Source organism: Neovison vison, chromosome 6, assembly GCF_020171115.1.
Source record: "Neovison vison isolate M4711 chromosome 6, ASM_NN_V1, whole genome shotgun sequence".
Taxonomy (NCBI): Eukaryota; Metazoa; Chordata; class Mammalia; order Carnivora; family Mustelidae; genus Neogale; species Neogale vison.
In genome coordinates, this window is record NC_058096.1 from 219,715,296 (window position 1) to 219,733,180 (window position 17,885).

General features: G+C 44.6%; 1 protein-coding gene across 3 annotated transcripts in view; it reads right to left on the reverse strand.

Moving 5' to 3' along the window:
• Positions 1-4,163, reverse strand: part of ADGRE1 (adhesion G protein-coupled receptor E1) — a 53,970-nt gene extending 49,807 nt beyond the window's left edge. For all 3 annotated transcript variants that reach the window (XM_044255433.1, XM_044255432.1, XM_044255434.1), the window contains exons 1-2: positions 4,090-4,163; positions 1,860-1,913 (exon numbers count right to left, since the gene is read on the reverse strand). In XM_044255433.1, coding sequence (XP_044111368.1) covers positions 1,860-1,913; positions 4,090-4,120 — 85 coding nt within the window. In that variant the 5' untranslated portion in view covers positions 4,121-4,163. The remainder of the gene's footprint in view (positions 1-1,859; positions 1,914-4,089) is intronic.
• Between the last annotated feature and the right edge of the window lie 13,722 nt (positions 4,164-17,885).

The following is a 17,885-nucleotide window of genomic DNA, read 5'->3' on the forward strand; positions in this document are numbered from 1 at the left end:
TATCCTTATTCCAGGAAAAAAAAAAAGATGGTAGTTATGTAAGGTAATGAAGATGCTCGTGAACACTATGGTGATAATCTTTCTCAATATATGTGTGTGTAAGGACCTACCTAGCCAGATCGACTCCATCTCGCTTACACAGCCATTTTGTTGTTCGTGCAGTAAAACTTAAACTGACCCTGCCCCCTCCCCAGAGGAACTTACTTAAAAGCAAGTCTGGGAAACCAGTAAAATATGGTTGACCAGTCCCTGATAACAGAGCCCAAATACAGGGACGGGTCAGGTCAGATGGAGATAACAGAGCCCAGAATGCAAGGACGAGTCAGGCCAGGTGGAGACATCCAGTCAGTAAAGCACACATACTATCTCCCTAACCATCAAAAAAATGTAAACCCTGCCTTTTGGGTGTTAAACTTGGGTGCCAATTCTGACCAGAGTGATAGGCTAGTTCAAACAGCTACTATAAGGTAAATGGTAATTCAATTGGCCACCCACGTGTGACCTAACATGACTAAGAGACGGCCCGGGCTGGTCGGTTTGATTCTTGATACTAGCATGAAATAAAGCTTTGCTTGACCTTCGCTTTGTATCAGTCTCGCTCCTTTGATAACAGACCCCAACATGTGTATCATATCAACACATACACACCTTAAACTTACACGATGTTATATGTCAGTCATATCTCAATAAAAAGATTTTGGGGTGGCCAGGATAGAAGGACTAGAAAGTAGAGTTTTCATTAAGCCATGGTGTAAGAGAAATAAATACCTTTCACAGGGGAAGAGAAAAATTGTGGGAAGCTAATAAAGAGAGATGAGAGGGACCCACCAGAAGCCCTACTCCTCTGCCACATCACCTCAGTAACTTCTGGGTAGGAATGGATGAATTGGGGTATCAAGGCTAGGGGCTGACTTCTCCCAGCAAAAACCAGGTGGAGTTTCCCACTCTAAAAGAGAAGTTTGCTTTGCTGTCACATCCAACAGGGTATGAGAGCCAAGGATTAGAATCTACAGAAGGAGGTAGCTAGTAGGTGGTCAAAAAAAAATCTTCTGGGTTCCTATAGCCTGAACGTGGAAAGTAGAAGCTCCTGCATGGACCCCTGGTGGGGGGAGGGGGTAGAGAGCTTCTGAGAGGACTACCAGACAAGCAAGGTGGGGCCATGCTCTACCAATGGACAAAACATCCTATCCACAGTCCACCCTTGACAGCCACAAGATCCCATAAGTTGCCCCTACACCAACACGCAGCCACCATCTTGGGAGGACCGAGAGTAGAGTAAGAAATTCGAAAGATTAACTCTTTGCACAACACAGACTGAATTTCCCAAATAAGGGTGAGCCAGGAAACGGAGACACTGAGAACACGAAGAACTGGCGTGTTTTTCCTCTCCATCCAGCAGCAGCTTATGTAGAAGATGAGAACAATTAATACGTTTTTTAAATGAGTTTTTTTTTCCACATTGAGTTGTAGTTTGAGTAAATTCCATCCCCATTCCTAGTACCATTTATGAAGCTCTTATCACATGTACCAAGTAGTTAACAAAGTGACCTCTTTCAACTGAAGCTTCACAATGTCCCTGGGATGGGAACCTGTGTTAATTGTATTTCACGGTTGAGGAGAGTGACCATCAAGAGAGGTTTCGTGTGACTCATCCGAGGTCACACAGTGAATCCAAGGCACAAAGGTAAGTGCCTGGAGGAGGAACCAGGAGACCTGGATGTTACTTATCCCTTGTTCTGTCCCTAAGTATCTCCCAGCAAGTGTTCAGCGGCAGCTCAGCCTCCTGGGACAGATGGGTCTCCTCCCCAAAAAACATCTTCCCGCACATTGAATATATGGATTTTCTTTGACCAGCTTACCAACTGCCATTGATTCCAATGGGAAAATGACCCAGAAGAATAGACCACAATACCCTATGGGGAAAGAAAAGAAAAACACCGTGAACCATCGAGAAGCAATGTGCTCAAGCTGAAAACAGTGCTCCTGGAATGACCTCATATAAGTAGGTTTGATGAACGTAGATGAGAGATCCAACAGCGTGACAGACAGGCAGTATGTCTCATAACACAGCAGCCGTTCCTGCGTTTCTGCACTTGATGTTTTTCATTTGGTTTGTATTATCTTAATTTTCTTTTACAAAAAAAGTTCCAGCTGATTTTCAAAAAACAGACGCTAAAACATGTATTCTCAAGAGAAATGACATCTTCCTCAAGAGGGCAAAACTTGATTCTTAGGGAGAGATGAAAAAAAGTGTCCAAAAGGCAGTGTAGCCTACCAGCATTTAGCTCTTCTTTGCTATTACCACCTCTGTGACCCTTACCCCCACCACAGCCACCTTTGCCCCCACCCCCACCCTTCCCTTGGCTACACCCCCACCTTCAACCCCATCACCCCCCACACGACCCCCATGACCACCCCCACCTCCACCACTCCACCACCTGACCTCCACCACCCCATCTTCTCCCCCTCCCACAATCCCTACCCTCAGTGTCGTCATCACTACTCTGATGATCAAGTCCAGGGCAGAATCAGGGGCACTAGTCGCTAATACAAGCGCTGACACCACAAAGCAACAACTTGGCATTCCTGCATTTGCAGTCCACGAGTCACCTGCTCCTTCTAAGGATGCCTGCCGGGCGACAAGTCCCACAGACCCAAACTCCTGACATCCCCATTCATTATCACCAAAATTGTTTTGCTCCTTCATCATTTTAGATTTTTTTAAAAGTTTTATGTACTTATTTGTCAGAAAGAGAACAAATAAGGAAAAGAGCACAGGCCGGGGGAACGGCAGGCAGAGGGAGAAGGAGACTCCCTGCCAAGCAGGAGCCCAATGCGGGACTCGATCCCAAGACCCTGGGATCATGCCTTGAGCCGAAGGCAGATGCACCACCGAATGAGCCACCCAGGCATCCCCACTTCATCATTGTAGAGGGAACAGAGCACTGTTTTTAAGCATACCAACTCTGGAGCCCAAATGCTTGGATTTAAAAATCTGGCTTTGCTAGTTATTGACTGCATGGCCTTGGAAGACTTATTTAATCTCTTTGCACCCATGTTTTCTCCTTCAGAAATAGATGCTCTGGACCACAGCTAAGGAAGCCCACATTTGTTGTTCAAAACATTGTCCCTCATTCATAGATTTTTTTAATTATTATGTTGAGTTAGCCAACATATAGTACATCATTAATTTTTGATGTAGTGGTCAGTGATTCATTAATTGTGTTTAACACCCAGGGCTCATCTCTCTCATCCATAGATTTGGACAGTGACCAAATCTTGAAAGACACGAAGAAAACCACAACATAGGCCATAAATAAGACCAGTACAAACTGATGCCTGAAGAAAGGGAAATAACACAACAGACAGGAAGGCTCCATCTCATGGCTCAGGCCTCCGCACAAATGTCACCCCCTCCAAGAGGTCTTCCCTGACTTCCCCCTTCAACATAACTCCCAGTTACTCTCTTCTTTTGTGGCCCTCCCACTGCCTGAAATGCTTTTGTGTGGTTATTATTTGGGACAGCACAGCCTAGTAATGAGCAATGAAGCATACGACTCTGGAGCCAGATCTCCGGCTCTACCCCTGTGAGCCAAGTAGTCTTGGGCAAGTCATCTAATCTCTTTTGCCTCAGTTTCCTCCTTTGTAAAATGGGGCTACTAGTCACCCAGTATTTGGAGGCGTTTTATGAAGTTATTTGAGGAACTTAAAATGTTACTAGGTGGGTGGTTACTGTTATGGCCAGTGGCTTCTTTTCTGCCTGTCCCTCCCATGAGGATGTCAGCCAAGCAAGAATTGCTTGTTTACCACTGCTCTCCCCTCCATGCCTACAATGGGACCTGGCACATAGTAGCTGCTCAGGAAATACAGGTCAAATCAATGACTATAAAGAAAGTCTGCCCTGACAAAGGGAATTCCCTGAGCTCTGTGATTTTTGTCAAGGGCCCCACAGTGAAGGTGTTGGCAGTGTCCAACCTAGAATTGGGGTCTCTGGCTGGACACCCCATGGCCTTCCCTCTTCTTCCCTACAGTATACACCCAGTGCAGGCGTCCCTCAACCCTTCCATCACCATTCAGCCCCACACTTACCCCAGAAGAGGAGCAAGCTGGAGCTCCCCATGGTGTCGTGTTTCTCTCATTCGAAGAGGGAACCTCTTCTATGGTCTTGAGATTTTCAGTAAACAGAACGTGTGGGAAGAAAGGAGAGGTGGAGTCAGAATTGCTCAATGCCACCAGAGCAAGACAGCACTTTTTGCTGAATTACCGCTGGATGAGGACAGCATGGCAAACCCCTAATTTTTTCTTTCCACCATGGTGAAGAAAAGTTGGTCTGGCTGATGTGTCACTGTGTTCTCTCTCTCTGTCTCTCCAATCACTCTCCTTCCCTCCTTTCTTGCTTTTCTTTCCCCACCAGCACCCACCTCTCGACCATCTTTCATTGCCCCCAACTATAAATAAACTACTATCATTTGTCTATAATGAAGCAAATCCCACTCAAAGGTCTCCTTCCAGAACACCCCACACAAATAACCACCACAGCCATCATGGACCAGGTGCTGTGCTAGACACATTGCCAATAAAATTTAATTTCATCATATCACATCAATATCATCAAGTAAGAATTCTGACTCCCACCTATTTCACAAAAAAAAAATAATAATAAAGTTAAAAAGGAAGCTGAGGCATGGAGAGGGGCTAGGACTTGTCCAAGGTTACCTGGAGTCAAGATTTGAATCCAGGAACCTCTGGCTCCAAGGTCTAGCCCTTGAAATATCCCATCTGCCTTCAGCTGTCCTACATCTGACTACAGCACAGCAACACTCCACCACATTCCCAGCCCTAACACACCTGCATACATAGTCTCACACACATGAAGGTCTAGTAATGCCTTGGCCGGCATTCCCAGGAGCAGATGCTGAGAACAGGATTCTAGTGAAAGTCGTGTATCAGGAAGGTGACCTCAGAGGGGTAGGCAGTGAGATGGGGATGGTAAAGGGTCCCAGAGGGCCATGCCATCTAGGAAGTTGCACTAGAGCTCAATCTCCCTGGGCAACTCTGAAAGGCAGCCCAGAGAAGTCTTCAGTTACCCCAGCAGAGGGGCAAGGGAGCTGGAGTATCTATCCCCCAGCTACTGCCCATCATGCATTGAGGTTCACATCAACCCACAGCACCTTGGGCCTGGCCTCCAAGCAGAGAGAATGGGCATAACCAGAGTGTAAACCTGTTGATAACAAAATGCAGCAGCTGATAGATATCAGTCTAGTGTGCCCCAAGGGGCTGAGGGTCACAGGTGTGTGTAGGCACCAAAAGCATCTGCCACAAGCTAAAAATGAGACACAAAGATTAGCCCCAACTTCTTGGGAAGAAAAGTCCCCAAGTGTTTCTACATCCTCCCTTTTGCTCTGTGCAAAACAAAATACCCACCTTGCAGTTATGATCATTAAAGAAGATTCATCAGTGGTGCCCCACTGTGTGTATCAAGGGACCCTACATGGTGAGGTTGCAGTTAAGAGTCAGCACAAAAACATAGCAAATTCCACCAAGAAAGAGGATAAACAAAAGCTGTGTTGTGTTAAGGAGAAGCACTGGAGGATACACAGACTTTAGAACCAGATCACAAGAGGTTCCTATCCCACTACCTAGTCATGTGTGGTCCTGGCAAGTTCTTAATCTCTCTGTGTCTCCACATTCCCATTTGTAAATTGGGTCCAATAATAACAGGTCTACTTCATGGGGCTAATGTGAGCCTCTGAGGAGGAGACATATATGGTGTGCCTAGTACAGAGTCTGGCATGCAGGAAAAGCTCTGAGGTTGGCTCTTATGGCCACAGGAGATGGAATCAGACCTAGGATCAGATCCTGATTTTGCAAGATATTCTCAAAGTGACCTTAGAAAGTGACTTGCCTCTCTGGGCCTCAGTTTCTTCATCTGGAGAATAAGGGTACCAACAGGCCATGTCCCAGAGCATCACTGTGGAGAGGATTCCATAATGTGGGGTAATGTTGCCAATTGGGGCAACTTCTGGGATTTTCACTTTCTTCCATAATCCTTGTTTTGTGCATCCAAGGTGTGGACACTAAAGGCAGACAAATAAATGTAGTGGTTTTAACTTCATCCACAAATTCCTTGGTACTCTTCCCTTCAGGAAGAGGGACCTAATCCTCCTCTACTTGAGGGTGTGCTAGACTTGGGGAACAGGAAAAGGAGGGTATGACACTGGGCCATCTGAGACATCTGAGGTTTGGAGGGTCACTGTGGCTTCCTGCTTGCCCTCTCCTTCTGGGATCATTCACCGGGGGGAACCCACAACCATGTTGTAAGGACACTCTGCAGCACCGTGAAGCCCACCTGAGGAGGAACTGAGGTCTGTGATCGATGGCTTGACTGTGACTTCATGGGGTGTTTGTGGGGAGGACTTGATCCAGAACCACCCAGCTGAGCCACCTCTAGATTCCTGACCCTCAGAAACTGTAGGAAAATAAAACCTGGTTATCTAAAACTGGAGTTTTTGACTACTCAGTTTTGGAGTGGTAGAATAGGCAGCAAGAGACAACTGGTATACCTAGAAGCCATTTTCCCCATCACCAAAATGAAGACAATACCAGCTTTATAGGGATTGAGGTTTAATGTAATAAAAACCACAAAATCCTGCCTGACACAGATTAAATGCTTGATAATATTCATTGTCATTACGTTATTCTTTTGCTATGCTAAGTTGTCATGGTTACTCACAGAAGGCCTGGTACCAGCAATGACTAAACTGGAAAAGCCAACAAAGATCAATTTATGCAGAACAGTCTAATGTGCATGAGTTTGGACTTGATCTTCAGGGCACCAGAGGGGATTTCAGCAAGGGAGTGAGGGTCATCTGGGCTTTACAACAGCTGTGCCCTGGCCCAAGTGGGAGCCATGGAGAAGGGTGGGGCTGCATCCTGAGGGAGAGAAAAGCATGGTGGTCTGATCTAGGGCAAGGGATGTGGAGATAGAAGGGAGTTTAGGAAGCAGGGCAAGCAGAAATGGGGAAAAGTTTGGTGAGTGGGGAGCCTGAGACAGAAGGAATAGCCGACATTCAGAATGGGGATGGCCATGGGAGGAGGACATGCGACTTTCCTGCCCCCACCACAACAAAATACCACAAACAGCCATTTAAAATAACACAAATCCATTACACTATAGATGCAGAAGTCAGAGTCCCAAGTGAGTCTTGGGGGACTGAAGTCAAGACGTCAACATTGCTGTGTGCCTTCTGGAGGCGCCAGGGGAAATCCATTCCTTGTCCTTTCCAGCTTCCGGGGGCCCCTTTGTCTGTTTTCATAGCCAGTTGTGTAGCATCTTCCTGTCTCCTTCCCCCTCTCCTTCAATCTCCCTCTCTCACTCCTCTCTGACCCTTTTCCCTCCCTTTTAAAAACAATACCCATGATTACATTAGACTCACTCTAATAATCCGGAATTTCCTCATCTTAAAATCCTTAACTTAATCAATCTGCAAAGCCCCATTTACCATGTAAGGTCACATATTCACAGGTTCCAGCGATGTGGATGTGGACAGCTTGGTAGGGAGGTATTGGGGGAGCCTCATAATCCTACCTAAACATGGGTCTGGGGTCCTGGTCAGGGGTGGAGGATCAGGAGATGCCTGTTACCCTTTATTAAACCCCAAACAGTTAGCCAAGGCTATAAAATCTGCCCTTCAGAGATCCTACCAGTCAGAGGGCAGGCCTAGAGGGAGAAGAGGAAGGATGGAATAGAGGAAATGGGTTTGCTAGCCACGTGGCTTGGTAAGCCTAACCTCTTATGTCTTTCTCAGCAAAGGGGAAAATAAGGGACACTCAAGTTTGAAGAAATCAGCCTGGAGGAGCCCTAGAGGTACTTGGCAGGGCTACTCTAGGACAGCCCCACCCAACTTGACCATGTTCCTCCTGTACTCTAAATCCTCCCATGGCTCCCCATTTTCCTCAGGATGAACTCCAGTCTCATTATTAATATGGCACTCAAGACCCTGCCTAGTCTTACACTGGTCTCCCCTGCTGGCCTCACTTCTCCCCTTCCCCCCCAAAACCACAGTCATCCTATACCAACTGAGGGCCCCATAATGGATGATGTTGATGCCCTACCGTCACCCTGTAGCAGGTGGAGGACCCATCCCCAGCTGCTGTGAGCATTGCCTGATAAGAGCTCACAGCTTCCCCTTCCCCAGAGCCTGCACAAACCCTCAGACCCAGCCCAGCTAGTAACCCACAGTCAGAGCTGCAAGAGGCCAGCCCCGTGGTGAGATCAACTCATGGTGGTAGTAGGCTCAGTTCCCCCATGGGATCAGGCTGAGGCTAATTGCAGCTGAGATCACCTCCTCCTTTAGTTCTTTTTCTCTGTCCCACCTGGCTTCCTTCACCCTGCCTCTGCTAAACACCCACCCAGCAGAGCCGGTGCACAAGAATCCACAAGGCAGGGTCCAAGCTCCCAGACCCCGAACAAGGGCTAAGCATATTAACAGTTTTTCACAACAGGTGTGCCAGAAAGTGGAGGAGAGTCAGTAATGTATCTTCCAGGCCAACAAGGGGCTTTTCCATTTACTTTTTTTATTGTGTTCTGTTAGCCAACATAGAGCACATCCTTAGTTTTGACGTAGTGTTTACCTACTCGTTAGTTGCGTATAACACCCAGGGCTCATCACGTCATGTGCCCTCCTTATTGCCCGTCACCAAGTTATTCCATTCCCCCACATATATCCTTTTTCTCAAATCCTTGGATTGTTTCCCGGAGGCAAGAGCCTCTCCTGGCTTGTCTCCCTCTCTTATTTCTTCCCACTCCATTTTCCCTCCCTTCCCCTGTGGTCCTCTGCGCTATTAAGAAATCACTTTAAGATGGAAAAATAGGGGCACCTGGGTGGTTCAGCGGGTTAAAGCCTCTGCTTTCGGCTCAGGTCATGATCTCAGGATCCTGGGATTGAGCTCTGCATCAGGCTCTCTGCTCAGCGAGGAGCCTGCTTCCCCTTCTCTCCTTCTGCAGGCCTCTCTGCCTACTTGTGATCTCTGCTTGTCAAAGAAATAAATAAAATCTTTTTAAAAAAGAAAAAAAGGATGGAAAAACAAAGCAAGCCTCTCTGTAGCTCTTACAGAAAGTTGTGTTCAGAGTAACTTTCTGACGGGGAGATTGGGAAGTGACTATCCACGGAGTCCACAGCCATTCCCAACAGTGACTCTCCACCCAGTCCAGACATAATCCCCAGCTTTATGGAGTGAAGGGCATGGTGGTGAGGTCACAGGGTAGTTGCCTAAAGTGGGGCTGTCTGTGAGCCAGAGAATCTCTACTGGTTGTCAAAAGTGAGGGCTTCTGTGCATCCCTTAAGGGAAGATCAGAACAAGCCTTCCCACTTCCCGGTCAGAGCATACATTAGCCACCACGCAGCCTGGAACACATAGTCCCCAGGAAGGTCAACACTCAGGCTGGAGCCAGACAGAGAACCGGAGACAGAGTCTGTGTTGTCAGTGCTCCCACAAAGTGATATCGGAAGGATAGAATTCCTGGTCTAAGTAGGGCACTGACCAACAGAATCAATGCTGGCTGGGAACCTCAGACAAGATCCATGGACTATTTCTGGTGGCAGCCACTAAGCCTTCAGCAGCTGGATCATAGGATATCTTATGGGAAAGGCTAGATATGCAGCTGGCTGGGAATCATGACTCCTTGCCAACTAGAATGGAAATAATTCCCTATCTTCTTAAGCTTAAGGTGTATGATGTGTTGATTTAATACATTTATCTATTGCAATCTGATGGTCACCAGAGCATAAGCTAATACCTCTATCATGTCACATAATTGCCAAATTTTGTTTCTGATGAGAACATTTAAGATCTAGTATCTTTGCAACTTCCGAGTATATAATACAGTACTGTTAACTATGACCACCCTACCTTGCACTAGATCCCCAGAACTCCCTCCTCTCCTAACTGCAAGTGTGCACCCTTTGGCCAATATCTCCCCATTTTCCCCACACCCCCACCCTTGGTAGTGACCATCCTATTCTGTTTCTACACATTCCCCTTTTTTAGATTTCACATATAAATGACACCACGCAGCATTAGTCTTTCTCTGTCAGACTTCCATCACTTAATGTCCTCAAGGTCCACCCATATTGTTACAAATGACGGGATTTTCTTCTTTCTTGTAGCTAAATAATATTCCAATGTGTATGTGTGTGTGTATGCACGTGTGTGTGTGTGTGTGTGACATGTTCTTTATCCATTCATCCATTGGTGGACACTTACATTGTTTCCATGTCCAGGCTGTTGTGAGCAACCCTGAAATGGACATGGAGGTGCAGATTATCTTTTTGATATCCAGGTTTGGTTTCATATAGCTGTATACCCTGAAGCAGGATCACTGCACCCTAGAGTGTTTGTCCAAGAGAAATAGAAGCGTACATCCATAGAAGGACTCACACACAAATGTCCGCAGCTGCTGAATGCTGGGCAGAGTTCAGACATTCAGGGACACGTGCTATGTCTCCATGATGAAGGCAAGACCTACTAGGACCTTCATGCCTCATGGTATGGATGAATCTCAAAGACTTTATGCTGAGGGAAAGAAGCCAGACATAAAGGACACACAAGAGTAAATGCTAGAAGAATTCTGTAATAGAACTCTCCAGAGAGAATTCTCCAGAGAAGCAACAGGAGAGGGATCCCAAGGAATGGGCTCTCCTGATTGTGGGAATTGTCAGGTCCAAGATCTGTAGGTTAAGCCAGCAGGCTAAGGACCTAGGTAAGAGTTGATGCTGCCATCTTGAGTCCGAAGGTTGGAAACTCAAGAAACTCCAGATTTCTATGTTCCAGTCTGGAAGCAGAATTCCTTCTTCCTTCGGAAACCTCAGTTTTTGTTCATAAGGTCTGCAACTGATTAAATGATACCCATCCACATTATGGAGGGTCATCAGCTTCTCTTAAAGGTCACTGATGTCCATGTTAATCACATCTTTAAAATACCTTCACAGAAGCATCTGGACTTGGGTTTGGCTACACCAACTGATCACCAGCCTCCAGCCAAGCAGACATATAAAATTAACCATCACACAGTCCAACAACAGGAAATTCTGGAAAATACTGAAGGGAAGCCAGATGGCAGAAGAGTGGGGGACCTCTCTTCATCTGGTCCCCTAAATTTAGATAGATAACTATCAAATCATTCTGAGCGCCTATGAATTCATCCTGAGAGGTAAGAAAAGAATTGCTAAAATTCTACAAATAAAAAAGCGACCACTTTTTGCAAGCTAGGAGGTGTGGAGACATGAATCTGAGGGTATATATCAGAAGATAGTTGGTGGTGGGAGGGAGCCTCCATAAAGCGGCTACCAGAAAGTGATATAGCCCCGGAGTACAAAACCAGAACCTTTAGAAATCTGCTCCAGTGAGTGACATCCCTACCTGAAAAGTGCTGGGGGGGTGGGGGGAACCAAGCAAAATCCTTGGTGGGACAGTGTGGTCGCAGGATTACCAGGGTCGCAGAAAGAATGGAGATGCCTCAGCGGGCTGAGCTCCCAAGCATTGCAGTGCGAAACCAGTTAGGGTCAGTCAGTCTGGGAGGGGGTTCTCAGCTCAGTTTGTCATAAACCACAGACCACAGCATGATGCGTGGTCACTCTCTTGCAGGGCCCTGAAAAGGACAGGAGAGCAGCAGACCTCTGCCTTTCCCTAGGAGGGACAGCACAGGAGCTCATGTGACCAGGAAACCACTCACAGTGTGGGTGTAGTACAAAGGACAGGGACCCTCTGCCTTCCCCCAAGAGGCTTGGTGCCAGCGCACCGCAGGAGAGTGGAGAGTTTGGTACACAAAAGTGAAGACGCTTGTGCCTGAGGCTTTGCTGAAGAGAGGGGATTGTGGGGCTCGAGATTGTGGTGCAGCCATTTTTGTTTTCATCCTCTAGAGAGGTGGAAGGCTTGCAGGGGGAAGACCCCTGAGAATTGGCACAGCAGACCCCACCCAGAAGACCCCTTGAAACAACAGGGGAACACCAAGTTTATAGAGCACACAGGACTGCAAACTCCAGGGCTCGGGTTAAAGAATATATAGAATTCGAGGGTTTTTTTCTCATGATGTGTTTATCTTTCAGTTTAAAATTTTCCCTTTCTTTTTTTTTAAGATTTCATTTATTTATTTGACAGAGAGAGACACAGCGTGAGAGAGAACACAAGTAGGGGGAGTGGGAGAGGGAGAAGCAGGCTCCCCACTGAGCAGAAAGCCTGATGTTGGGCTCCATGCTGGGACTCTGACTCCCGGATCATGACCTGAGCTGAAGGAAGACACTTAATGACTGAGCCACCCAGCAACCCCCCCCCCATTTTTTTCCCCTTTTTAACTAGTTTCTTATTTTATCAACTCTTTGTTTTTAAGTGTTTTTTTAACTTGCATTTTTTGCATTTACCTTTTATAGATATATTCTTCATTTTTGGCTTCCTTTCACTGTATTCAGTTTTATTTTTGTATGTATATAAGTTTTGCTTTCTTTACAATTTTGGGATTTAGTGTCTTCTAACAAAGAGACCAAAATGTACCTGGGACCAAGTGGATCACCATGTTTTGTCCACCTGGGAGTCTGGGAGATTACATTCTCCCCCCTCCCTTTTAGTTTCTTTTTCTTTTCTTTGTTGGTTTCTGACCTCTTTAGATTTGTCTGTGGTGTGTTTTGCTTGAGTCGTGGCTGATATTTTTTATTTTTGCTCTCTTGTTCTCTCTCCTCTGGGGAAAATGACCACGAGGAGGAGTTCACGACAAAAGAAAGGACCAGAGGTAATACTGTCCCCACAGATCTAACTGACATGGGTGTAAGTAAAATACTGGAGCTGGAACTGGGGATAACAATTCTACAGTTACTAGCTGGGCTTGAAAAAAGACACGAAAGACACCTGAGAATCACTTAGTGCAGAAGTGAAATCTAATCAGGCCACTAACAAAAAGGCTCTGAGTTCCAGCCTAAATTCGATGCTCTAACAGCTGGAGTAAATGAGGGAGAAAAAAGAGAACGTGATGCAGAAAATGACAAGTGGATGGAAAGGAAGGAAGCTGAGGAAAAGAGAGAAAAACAAATATGGAGGCTTCAAGAAATCAATGCTGCCATAAAGTGAAATAGTACTGGAATTATTGGAATCCCCAAGGAGAAGAGAGAGAGAGAGAAGGTATAGTTGAGGAAATAATAACTGAGGACTTTCCTCATCTGGGGAAGGAAAGAGACCTTCAAGTCCAGGGGATAGAGAGGACCCCCCAAAGTCAATAAAAATAGATCAACACCCCAACATTTAATAGTGAAGCTGGTGAATTTCAGAGATAACGAGAAAATCCTGAAAGCAGCCAGACACAAGAGGTTCTTAACCTAAAGGGGTGGGAACATTAGACTTAGAGAAGACCTATCCACAGAGATCTGGCAGTCCAGAAAGGGTTGGCATGATATATTCAGGGTAATAAATGAGAAGAACATGCAGCCAAGAATACTTAAACCAATAAGGCTGTCATTCAGAATGGAATGAGAGACAAAGAGCTTCCAGGACAGACAGAAACTGGAAGAATATGTGACCACTAAGCCATCCCTGTGAGAAATATTAAGGGGGATCCTGTAAGGGAAGAGAGAGCCCAAGAGTAACATAGACCAGAAAGAAACAGACACAATCTACAGAAACAGGAATTTTACAAGCAATACAATAGCACTAAATTCATGTTTTTCAATAGTTACTCTGAATGTAAATGGGCTAAATGCCCCAATCAAAAGACACAGAGCATCAGGTTGGATTTTTAAAAGGGGGGGGGCAGTGGGGCACCTGGGTGGCTCCTTGGGTTAAGCCTCTGCCTTCAGCTCAGGTCATGATCTCAGGGTCCGGGGATCGAACCCCTCATTGGGCTCTCTGCTCAGCAGGGAGTCTGCTTCCTTTCCTCTCTCTCTCTGCCTGCCTCTCTGCCTACTTGAGATCTGTCTGTCAAATAAATAAATAAAATCTTTTTAAAAAAAAAAAAGCAAGACCCATCCATATGCTGTCTACAAGACACTCATTTTAGACCTAAAGACACCTCCATACTGAAAGTGAGAGAGTGGGAAACCATTCATCATGTTAATGGACTTCAAAAGAAAGCTAGAGTAGCAATCCTCATATCAAACACTAGATTTTTTCTTAAGATTTAATTTATTTATTTGACAGAGAGATCACAAGTAGGCAGAGAGGCAGGCAGAGAGAGAGAGGAGGAAGCAGGCTCCCCACTGAGCAGAGACCCCGACATGGGACTCAATCCCAGGACCCTGAGATCATGACCTGAGCCGAAGGCAGCGGCTTAACCCACTGAGCCACCCAGGCACCCGACAAATTAGATTTAAAACCAAGACTGCAGTAAGGGATGAAGAGGGACACTATATAACACTTAAAGGGTGTATCTAACAAGAAGATCTAACAATTATAAATATTTATGCTCCTAACTGGGAAGCAGCCAATTACATCAACCAATTAATAACCAAATTAAAGAAATATATTGACAATAATACCATGATAGTAGGGGACTTCAACACTCCACTCACAGCATGGACAGATCATCTAAGCAGAAGACCAATAAAGAAACAAGGGCTTTGAATGACACACTGGACCAGATGCACTTCACAGATATATACAGAACACTCCATCCTAAAGCAAAAGAACACACATTATTCTCGAGTGCACATGGAGCAGTCTCCAGAATAGATCATATACTGGGTCACAAATCAAGTCTCAACCGGTACCACAAGACTGAGATTGTTCCCTGCATATTTTCAGACCAATTCTTGGAAACGAACTCAATCACAAGAGGAAATTTGGAAGAAACTCAAACACTTGGAGGCTGAGGAGCATCCTGCTAAAGAATGAATGGGTCAACCAGGAAATTAAAGAATAATTTTAAAAATTCATGCAAACTAATGAAAATGAAAACACAACTGTTCAAAACCTTTGGGATAGAGCAAAGATGGTCCTAAGAGGGATGTACATAGTAATACAAGTCTATCCCCAAAACTTAGAGAAGTCTCAAATACACAAGCTAAACCTACACCTAAAGGAGTTGGAGAAAGAACAGCAAATAAGGCCTAAATCAAGGAGGAGAAGAGAAATTATAAAGATTAGAGCAGAACTCAATGAAATAGAAGCCAGAAGAGCAGTAGAACAGATAAATGAAACTAGAATTTGGTTCTTTGAAAGAATTAATAAGATCAATAAACCTCTGGTCAGACTTACCCAAAAGAAAAGAGAAAGGATCCAAATTAATAAAATCATGAATGAAAAGGGAGAGATCAGGACTAATACCAAGGAAATAGAAACAATTGTTTAAAATTCTTATCAGCAAATATATACCAACAAATTATGCAATCTGGAAGAAATAGATGCATTCCAGGAAGCTTATAAACTGTGGGTGCATTCCGGGAAACTTATAAATGGAAACAGGAAGAAATAGACAATCTGAACAGACCAATAACCAGCAAGGAAATTGAAGCAATCATCAAAAATCTCCCAAAAAACAAGAGCCCAGTGCCAGACGGCTTCCCAGGGGAATTCTACCAAACATTTAAAGAAGAATTAATTCCTGTTCTCCTGAAACTGTTCCAAAGAATAGAAATGGAAGGAAAACTTCCTAACTCATTTTATGAGGCCGGCATCACCTTGATCCCCAAACCAGACAAAGACCCCATTAAAAAGGAGAATTACAGATCAATATTGTTGATGAATACAGACACAAAAATTCTCGCCAAAATACTAACCAATAAGATCCAACAGTACATTAAAAGGATTATTCACCACGACCAAGTGAGATTTATCCCTGGGCTGCAAGGTTGGTTCAACATCCGCAAATCAATCAATGTGATACAATACATTAATAAAAGAAAAAAACAAAGAACCATATGATCCTCTTGATAGGTGCTGAAAAAGCATTTGACAAAGTACGGCATCCTTTCTTCATCAAAACTCTTCACAGTGGAGGAATAGAGGGTGCATGCTTCAATATCATCAAAGCCATCTATGAAAAAACCACTGCGAATATCATTCTCAATGGGAAAAAAATGAGAGCTTTTCTGCTAAGGTCAGGAGCACAGCAGGGATGTCCATTATCACCACTGCTATTCAACATAGTACCTAGAAGTCCTAGCCTCAGCAGACAACAGAAAGAAATAAAAGGCATCCAAATTGTCAAAGAAGAAGTCAAACTCCCACACTTTACAGATAATGTGATACTTTATGTGGAAAACCCAAAATACTCCACTCCCAAACTGCTAGAACTCATACAGGAATTCAGTAAAGTGTCAGGATATAAAATCAATGCATAGAAGTCAGTTACATTTCTATACACTAACAGCAAGACAGAAGAAAAAGAAATTAAGGAGTCCATCCCATTTACAATTGCACTCAAAACCACAAGATACCTAGGAATACACCTAACCAAAGAGGCAAAGAATCTGTACTCAGAAAACTATAGAACACTCATGAAAGAAATTGAGGAAGACCCGAAGAAATGGAAAACGTTCCATGCTCATGGATTGGAATAACAAATATTGTTAAAATGTCTATACTACCTAGACTGATCTACACATTTAATGCAATCCCTATCAAAATACCATCAACTTTTTTTCACAGAAATGGAACAAATAATCCTCCAATTTGTATGGAACCGGAAAAGACCCCAAATAGCCAAAGGAATGTTGAAAAAGAAAGCCAGAATTGGTGGCATCACAATTCCAGACTTCAAGCTCTATTACAAAGCTGTCATCATCAAGACAGTGTGGTACTGACACAAAAACAGATACATAGATCAATGTAACAGAATAGAGAGCCCAGAAATTGACCCTCAACTCTATGGTCAACTAATCTTCCACAAAGCAGGAAAGACAGTCCAATGGAAAAAAAAAAAACAGTCTCTTCAACAAATGGTGTTGGGGGGCACCTGGATGGCTCAGTGGGTTAAAGCCTCTGCCTTCAGCTCAGATCATGATCCTAGGGATCTGGGATCGAGCCCCGCATCAGGCTCTCTGCTTAGCGGGGAGTCTGCTTCCTCCTCTCTCTTTCTCTCTCTCTGCTTGCCTCTCTGCCTACTTGTGATCTCTGTCTGTCAAATAAATAAATAAAATCTTTTTAAAAAAACACAAATGGTGTTGGGAAAATTGGACAGCCACATGCAGAAGAATGAAACTGGACCGTTTCCTTACACCACTAACAAAAATAGACCCAAAATGGATGAAAGACCTCAATGTGAGACAGGAATCCATCAAAGTCCTTGAGGAGAAGAACACAGGCAGCAACCTCCTCGACCTCAGCTGCAGCAACTTCTTCCTAGAAACATCGCCAAAGGCAAAGGAAGCAAGGGCAAAAATGAACTATTGGGACTTCATCAAGATCAAAAGCTTTTGCACACCAAAGAAAACAGTCAACAAAACCAAAAGACAACCGACAGAATGGGAGAAGATATTTGCAAATGACATATCAGATACAGGGCTAGTATCCAAAATCTATAAAGAACTTATCAAACTCAACATCCAAAAAAAAACCACCCCCAAAGAATCTAATCAAGAAATGGGCAAATGACATAAACAGACATTTATCCAAAGAAGACATACAAATGGCCAAGAGACACATGAAAAAAAAAATGCTCCACGTCCCTTCCCATCAGGGAAATACAAATCAAAACCACAGTGAGATTCCACCTCACACCAGTCAGAATGGCTAAAATTAATGAGACAGGGAACAACAGATGTTGGCCAGGATGGGGAGAAAGGGGAACCCTCTTATACTGTTAGTGGGAATGCAGGCTGGTGCAGCCACTCAGAGTACCCTCAAGAAATTGAAAATTGAGCTATCCTGTGACCCAACAATTGCACCACTGGGTATTTACCCCA